General features: G+C 57.3%; 2 protein-coding genes across 2 annotated transcripts; both read left to right on the forward strand.

Annotated features, from left to right (window-relative positions):
* Positions 1–312: 312 nt before the first annotated feature.
* LOC113739086 (uncharacterized) lies at positions 313–2,052 on the forward strand. Its single transcript, XM_027266333.2, has one exon. It carries the CDS (start codon positions 313–315, stop codon positions 2,050–2,052), a length of 1,740 nt encoding a protein of 579 aa, XP_027122134.2.
* Positions 2,053–2,382: 330 nt separating this feature from the next.
* LOC113739089 (uncharacterized) lies at positions 2,383–2,929 on the forward strand. The gene is made up of 2 exons (XM_027266336.1): positions 2,383–2,799; positions 2,891–2,929. The coding sequence occupies exons 1-2, from the start codon at positions 2,383–2,385 to the stop codon at positions 2,927–2,929; spliced, it is 456 nt and encodes a 151-aa protein (XP_027122137.1).
* The last annotated feature ends 4,793 nt before the right edge of the window (positions 2,930–7,722 follow it).

Here is a 7,722-nt window from a genome sequence, read left to right on the forward strand (position 1 = left end):
TAGTCACACAGCTCGGAAAAACAGGCGACCTCCACCCAAGGGCGATGACTCCTTGAAATGTTTGTATATAGACGAGGAGATCACCTTCGAACCAAGAGATGCGGTCCTCCCGGCGTCTGGGAACCATGAGGTCATCGTAATAGACGTGGTCACCAACAACTATCGCATTAAGAAGATGTATGTCGACCAGGGTAGCGCGGTGGACATTATGTTCTATCGGGTGTTCAAGGAGCTCGGATTAAGGGACGACCAGCTGACCCTGGTTCGAACACCCCTGGTGGGCTTCACCGGGCACCCATTAATCCAGAGGGAATGATCACCCTGATGGTCACGGTAGGGCAGGCCCCCAAATGCCGAACCATCCCTGTCAATTTCGTGGTGGTCAAGCAGCAATCCTCATACAACGTGTTCCTGGGTCGGCCAGCTCTGAACGCCCTCCGGACTATTCCGTCTACCCTCCATCTCAGTGTGAAGTTCCCCACCCCAGGAGGGATAGCCGAGGTGCACGGTGACCCAGAGGTGGCCAGAGCATTCTACTTGGCCACGCTCCGCTGGCCGGAGAAGGTGGTCGTCCAGACGACCTGTTTGGAGCCCTACATCCCGGGGGACGAGACCCAGCAGGTGAGTACGCAGGACGAAATTGAGGAATTCCCCTTGAGGGAGGAACGACCCGACCAGGTCCTCCGCATCGGGGCATTGCTGCCAGCCGAGGAGAAGGAAGGCTTGAAGGCCCTGTTGAGGGAGACCGCCCCGGACCTAGGGGAGACCTTGTTCCTATACCTGTCTGCCTGCAACGAGGCCGTCAGCGCGGTCTTGGTGCGGGAGGACGGGGGGGCTCAGAGGCCGGTGTATTACGTCAGCCGCGCTCTACAAGGGCCAGAGACGAGGTACACGCCGGCGGAGAAGCTGGTCCCGGCCTTGGTGCACGCTGCTCGCAAGCTCCGCCCCTACTTCCAAGCTCACAGCATTGCAGTCCTGACCGACCAGCCCTTGCGTCAGATACTCACCAAGCCCGAGGTCTCGGGCAGGATGATCAAGTGGGCCGTGGAGCTGGCCGAGCACGACATTAGCTATCAACCTCGTACAGCTATCAAGGCTCAGGCCTTGGCCGACTTCCTCGCTGATGGGGCCGGCTTGACCCTGACCGAGCTAGACTCCCCGAGCAAGGATGTACGGCCAAAGAAGCCTTGGGTGCTGTTCGTAGACGGTGCCTCCAGTAAGGAAGGAAGCGGAGCAGGTCTGCTGCTCATCTCGCCAACCGGGGAAGAACTGACCTACGCCCTCCGATTGGACTTCCCCGCGTCCAACAACGAGGCCGAGTACGAGGCCCTGCTCGCAGGGTTGCGGATAGCCCACCAAATGGGGATCTCCGCGATCCAAGTTAGGAGCGACTCCCAACTCGTCGTCCTTCAAGTCCTCGGGGAGTACGAGGCCAAGGAGGAAGTCATGAAGAAATATTTGGCCAAGGTGCGAGAGGCGGTAGCCCTATTCGATACTTTTCAAATCGAGCGGGTGCCAAGGTCGCAAAACAAACGTGCAGACGCCCTATCAAAGCTGGCCTCTTCTTCATTTGCACACCTGAGTAAGGAGGTTCTGGTAGAGGTGGTAAAACAGAAAAGTATCCACCAGGTCCAGGTTCTAGCTATAGACAGCTCGGCCACCTGGATGGCACCCCTCATAGACTTCCTCAGCTCAGGAGCCCTCCCAGAGAACAAAACCGAGGCCCGCCGGATCCAGCTCAGAACTGCCAAGTACGCCTACGCTGGGAGAACCCTCTACAGGAGGTCGTACTTATCTCCCTGGCTAAAGTGCGTGACGCCCGATGAAGGTAACTATGTCCTCCGCGAAGTGCATGAAGGGATATGTGCGGCACATGTGGGGTCCCGAGTGCTGGCCAAAAAATGCCTTCTCCTAGGTTACTATTGGCCCTCCGTCTTCCGAGACGCCGCAGAGCTGGTGCAGAAATGCCGAGCTTGCCAGGTTCATGCCTCATTGCGCCACCAGCCAGCTCGGGAAATGATTCCCATCCACAGTCCCTGGCCTTTCGCCTAATGGGGGATAGACCTCCTAGATCCTTTCCCTCGAGCTCCTGGAAGGTACGAGCACCTCGTGGTGGCCATCGACTATTTCACGAAGTGGATGGAGGCAGAGCCCCTGGTCTCTATTTCGGGGAAGGCGATTCAGAAATTCTTTTGGAGGAACATCGTCTGCCGTTTCGGCATCCCACATGTCTTAATATCCGACAACGGGCGCCAGTTCGCCTAGAACCCCTTCCGGAGCTGGTGCGCCGAGCTCAAGATCAACCAGCACTTCACGTCGGTCGGTCACCCCCAGGCTAATGGTCAGGTGGAGAACGCTAACCGAACCGTTCTGCAAGGGTTGATGACCAGGTTGGAGTCAGCCCAATCGAGCTGGCTGGATGAGCTCCCCAGTGTCCTCTGGGCTTACCGCACCACGCCCAGGACGGCCACCCACGAGACCCCGTTCTCCTTGACTTACGGAGTAGAGGCGGTGGTGCCTGCGGAGATTGGGCTCCCCTCGCCCCGGACACAGAACTTCGTTGCGGGGACCAATGAAGAAGAGCTGCGGTACAGCTTGGACATACTGGAGGCTAGGCGTGAGGAAGCAGCGGTACGGATGGCTAAGTACAAAAGCCAACTCGCCCGCTATCATAACGCCCGAGTAAGAACCACACAGTACCAGCTGGGGGACCTTGTCCTGAGGAAGAACTCCGTTAGCCGGGCTCACGGCTCCAACAAGCTCGACCCAAACTGGGAGGGCCCATACAAGGTCCTTGAGGTAAGCCGAGCTGGCTATTGTAGGCTCGCCAAGATGGATGGATCTGAGGTACCCTGTACCTGGCACTTCTCCAATCTGCGACTGTTTGTAGCGTAGGTTAGACCAGGGTGCTCAGTCGTCTGCTCTCTGAAATCCGAAATTTTTGTTTTATCACTCAATAAAAGCCCGAGTTCACAGTTTTAATTTCACTTGTACTTGTTTCCTTTCAAGAGTTAAAATTTTGCACCTTGCACTAGCATACTTAGCGTTCCCTCACTAAATGTCCTAGTGGGGGGCTAGGGGTAGTGGTGGATCGAGGTGAAGTGTTCGGCCCCAGAGGTCGGTACGAATTGAAAGCTTCCAGGCGATGCTCGACCCCGGAGGGTCGGCAGGACTAGAAAGAACATGGAAATCGGGAAGGGTTCTAGAAACTCCGCGCTCGACCCAAAAGGTCGGCGAAAAAGGAGTTCACAACCCGATGTTCGATCCAGGTGAAGTGTTCAACCCGGGAGGTCGGCACGATTGAGGATAACTTGGATGCTTGGAAGGGTCCTGGAAGCCCCTCGCTCGACCCAGGAGGTCGGCGGAGGAGGAGTTTGAAGCCCGAGGTTCGACCCCAAGAGGTCGGCACGGGCTACCGCTTCGAAGTGGAACCACGACCCCGGGGGTCGGCGAGAACGCCCTTAATGTTTAGGTGCTCAGCCCCAAGAGGCTGGCACGTCCCCTTAGTAAGTTTATTTGGTGCTCGACCCAAGAGGCTGGCACATGATTTTAATAGTTAGGTTGCCGTTGGGCAACCCCATTGCTGGATTAAAAAGGTGACGCGTTTGGTGCTCGGCCCAGGAGGTCGGCACAGGGCGTTGCGTGCAGGCAAAAAAGGCAGAATAACTCTTCGAAATTTCGCATATGCATTCAAAGCCTATCTATTACAAAGCTTCCGAGCTGCCTATCTATTACAAAGCTTCCGAGCCGCCTATCTATTACAAAGCTTCCGAGTTGCCTATCTGCTACAAAATGTGACGAGCTATGAAGGGAATACGGCCCGGGCTCTCTTCTTCTTGCTGATAGTCCGCCTGGAGCAGGAGCTGAAAGCACACCTTAAGCATGCTGAGAGGCGTATGGTGAAGGCTTCCCAGGCGGGGGAACCTTTCCGTCTCGGATGGACCCTCAAGAGCATTTTCAACTGGAGTATGGTCACATCCTTATAAGAAGACGGAGAGGGTTTCTGGAGTGGCTGCCGCCCTAGACCACCGGCTCCTTCCTGGCAGCTCTGCCGGGAGACCCTCCCTCCTCCAAGGGAACCTCCTCCAACACGGCCCCGGTGTCGGTTCGGCCCGCCAGCTCTTTCAGGGCATGCCCCTTGCGATACCCGTCAAAGAGCCAGTCCAGCCTCTCCTCGGCCGCGGGGTTGTAGTCCTTGAAGCTCGCCAAGTCGAGGCTAGGAGGGTCGAGCTTCTTCACCTGGTCCAGAGCCCGTGTGAAGCCGACCTGGAGGATGGGCAGGTTAAGGAGGGCGATGTCCTCCTCAAACTGCTCGGAGGAAAGGAACTCCCGAACAGCCTTCTTCCGCTCCTAGCAGACGGTGTCGGAGAGCTCGATGGCGTACTCCTCCCTCAGCTTGGCCACGCCAGCCTTCTCCTGGTCGAGTTCCGACCTGGTGGAGGCAAGCTGGACCTGAGCTGTGTCCAGCTCCTTCTCGGCCTTACCCAACTTGGCCTTAAGGGCGTCCGCCTCCTTAAGGGCCTGGGTAAGTTTCTGCTCTGTCTCCCGATTTTTCTTCCGTAATTTCTCCAAGTCGGGAGACAGCTCTGAGAAGCGGGTCGCCAGGGCAGCGCCAGCGGCATTGGCCTGAGGAGGAAAGAAAACAGGTCAGCACGTGGCGACAGCTCACCCAAACACAGATGCAAAGCTGACCCATGGGCTAGAAGACTTACTTGAGCCTGGGCGGTGTAATACGCGTCCAGGAGCTCGGGAGGGTTGGCCAGCTCCATCCACCTCCTGTCGCGGGGGAGGACTGAGCCCACCATCAGCTCGTGAGCCACCTCTGGAAACTGGGCTCGGTCGTTGATGGAGAGCTCCCAAGGCGGACAGAAGCGGCGGGGTCGTGCATCGTGGGGGCTTGGCCCGGCTTCAAGGGAGCTATGTGACGGAAGTGCCACAAGCTCGGAGGAGTTGACTCCTGGCCATGCTCCTCGGCAGAGCCCACGCCTATGTGGACCGGCCCCCCGGAGACCAGCGTACGAGGGCGAGGCTGCACGGGGACCAGCGCGAGCTTCTTCTGCCCGGCCTGGGAGGGCTCGTCCCGTCTGCCCCTCTTCTGCCCCGCCGCCTTCTTCTTGTTGGCGGCCTGTTTTGAGGGGGACGGCTGCGACGCCTCCTTCTGGGGGGCTGAGCCGCCCCCCGGGGTGGAAGCCCCTCCTGGGGCCCCCTGAGCAGTCTCGGGCTGGGGGGCGGGGGTGACCTCCTCAGTGGCAGCGCCCAGCAGCTGGGAGAGCTTCCTCACTGCGACGAACACAACCAGATAAGCAAAGCGCAAGGCAGTTTAAAGGAAAAAAAACCAAACCAAAATATGCTACAAATACGACAGGGGCAAAGCCAGCGTTACAGGTATTAAGTTTGGGCTTGGGGGTTGCCACTTCCCCAGAGGATCCGGACAACGTCCCCATCAGCCCGGCTGCGGAGATCTGCTCAGTGGAGATCCGGGTGACATCGAGCTTCACCTTGGAGCCCAACAGCTGGCCGAGGGTATCGTAGTCCAGGTCCTCCGGATAGGAGTCGGCCTTGACTTCCCCAACCTTCCTCACATTAGGGGGAAAATGTGTGGATCTGACAAAGAAGAAGTCCTCCTTCCAATCCTTCACGGAGGAGGGGAGGCCGTAGAACAACTCCTGGGCCCCTTTCCCTCCCTTGGTCTGGGGGCCACGGCGGGAGAAGTAGTACCATCCCGGGAGGGCGGTCTTAAGGATGAAGGCAGCTTGGAAGAGGGAGAGGGAGTAGGGGATATCGCAGAGGAGGCAATAGATCAGGAATCCGGTAATGATCCTGATGGAGGTGGGGTGAAGCTGGGTGATCCTGAGCCCCCAGTAGTTCAGGATCTCGGTAAGAGCTGAGGGAATGGGGAGGCGGAGCCCGGCAATGAGCTGCTCCCTATAGATGGCTACGAAGCCTGGGGGAGGTCTGCAGGCTCGGTCGTCGGGCCCGGCCGCCCTCGGCTCGTAGGCCGGAGGAATGGAGTAAGACTTGGCTAGCTCGGCCACAGCCTCGGGGGATAGGGTGGGCTCCTGCAGGTCTGCACGACCATAGGAGAACTCGGGATCATTCCCCTGCTCAGAAGCAGGGGTCCCCTCAGAGGAATCCCTATCCTCCCCAGCTCTACCTCGGGCTCCGCCGGGGGAGTCGTGTGGAGACCTGGGGGGAGAGGCGGCGGTAGCCTGCCGCGCAATGAGGGCATCGAGCTCGGCTACCTCCTCAACGGCTAGGGCTGAAGGGGAGTGGGCAGAAGGAGAACTCATAATGACTATGGGGTCGAGCAGGTCGGGGTTGGAAGCAGAAGAAGAGGAGGGAGGAGGAGGAGAAGGCGACGACGAGGGCAAAGATGAGGAAGAAATGAAGATTCTGGTGGCTCTGCGACGGACCGGAGACGGGGAGGCGGTGGAAGGGACGTCAGAGTGACCCGACATAAAAGAGATGGCAGAAGGAGGAAGGAACACTGAATGAAAAGGAGAAAGGAATCACGAAGGGACTTACTGATGATCAAGGCAGAGAGAGGACGGAAGACTCGCCGGAATCTAGGCACGGGACACCGGAAATTACTGGAGAATGGAAATGCAAATACACAAGAAAAAGGGGAACGCCAAAATGCACAGGGGGAGGAGAAAATGGCAAATGGAGCCGGTTGAAATCTGATGACCCCTATTTATAAGGAAGGGGAATGGAGGGAAAACGGTTGCGTGAATTCGAACCGACCCCCATGTGAACGTATTCAATGCTGGTACGAAAACCGAAGAGGCGTGACAAATGAAAGGACGCGGGTTCAGCGTCCCTGTGGCAGCACTGTGCCAGAGGTGACCCTGGCAGAGTAGTGCGCGGCGCCGGCCTCCCAAGTGGCAGGGGTAGATTAGGTCTGCCTGACAGCCCTACCTAATCCAGGGGGCTAGTGCACAGGCCCTGTTCTGGGCCCGACCACGTGGCAGCCCAGCCATGGCCGAGCTGGGCCTCGGCCTTCGGCCCTTTGGCGATCGCCCTGGGCCGCCATGCCATTAGGGTTTCAGAAGAGCCAGGGGGCCATCCCGGGAAGACCGGAGGAGATCCCCCATACGGGATTGGGAGCTATACCGGGCAAGTCCCGCGTCGTGCGGAGGTCGGACTCTCTCGACAGGTATAAATGGTGGTTTTCACCACTCTTACAAGGTACGCAAAAGACACGCAGCCTACGCTCTGACTAAATTTCTTCCCGTGAACCCTACTCACCGGAAACCTAACTTGATCGTCGGAGTGCCCTCGGGGACAACCCTCGAGCCCCCCTTTGCTAGTTCATTTTCATCTGTTTTGCAGGCTTAGGATCAACTCTTCCATCAGCACGCCGAGCTAGTCGAATCAGCTCGGTCCGGGGAAGCTCAGCGCTTCTTCAACGCCCTTTGTATTTTCATATTTCCAGCCATTTATGGCTTCATTATTTTTCTCATTCAAGCCCAAAGGTACACACACAACAATTTAATTTCAATAGCCGTTCAATAGGCTCAAGACAATACAAGGACAAAATCAAGCTAATAATAAGTACGGAAATGACGTTTAGGTTAGAAAACAAAAGGCGGATTTGCTATTGTTTAGCGGAACTAACACAACTGAAGCGACACTAGTCGGATTGAGGTGCAATGTACACCGTTTTGAAGCTAAGAGAAAGGGATACAATGTTGAAGAAAGCCACTCAGTCCAGTTTGCAAT

Source organism: Coffea arabica, chromosome 1c (genome assembly GCF_036785885.1).
Source record: "Coffea arabica cultivar ET-39 chromosome 1c, Coffea Arabica ET-39 HiFi, whole genome shotgun sequence".
NCBI lineage: Eukaryota > Viridiplantae > Streptophyta > Magnoliopsida > Gentianales > Rubiaceae > Coffea > Coffea arabica.

Coding starts and splice junctions, on each gene's coding strand:
- LOC113739086 (XM_027266333.2), top strand. CDS start 313: ATGATCACCCTGATGGTCACGGTAGGGCAGGCCCCCAAATGCCGAACC.
- LOC113739089 (XM_027266336.1), top strand. CDS start 2,383: ATGACCAGGTTGGAGTCAGCCCAATCGAGCTGGCTGGATGAGCTCCCC. Junction 2,800..2,890: donor GCCCATACAAGGTCCTTGAG/GTAAGCCGAGCT, acceptor GACTGTTTGTAG/CGTAGGTTAGACCAGGGTGC.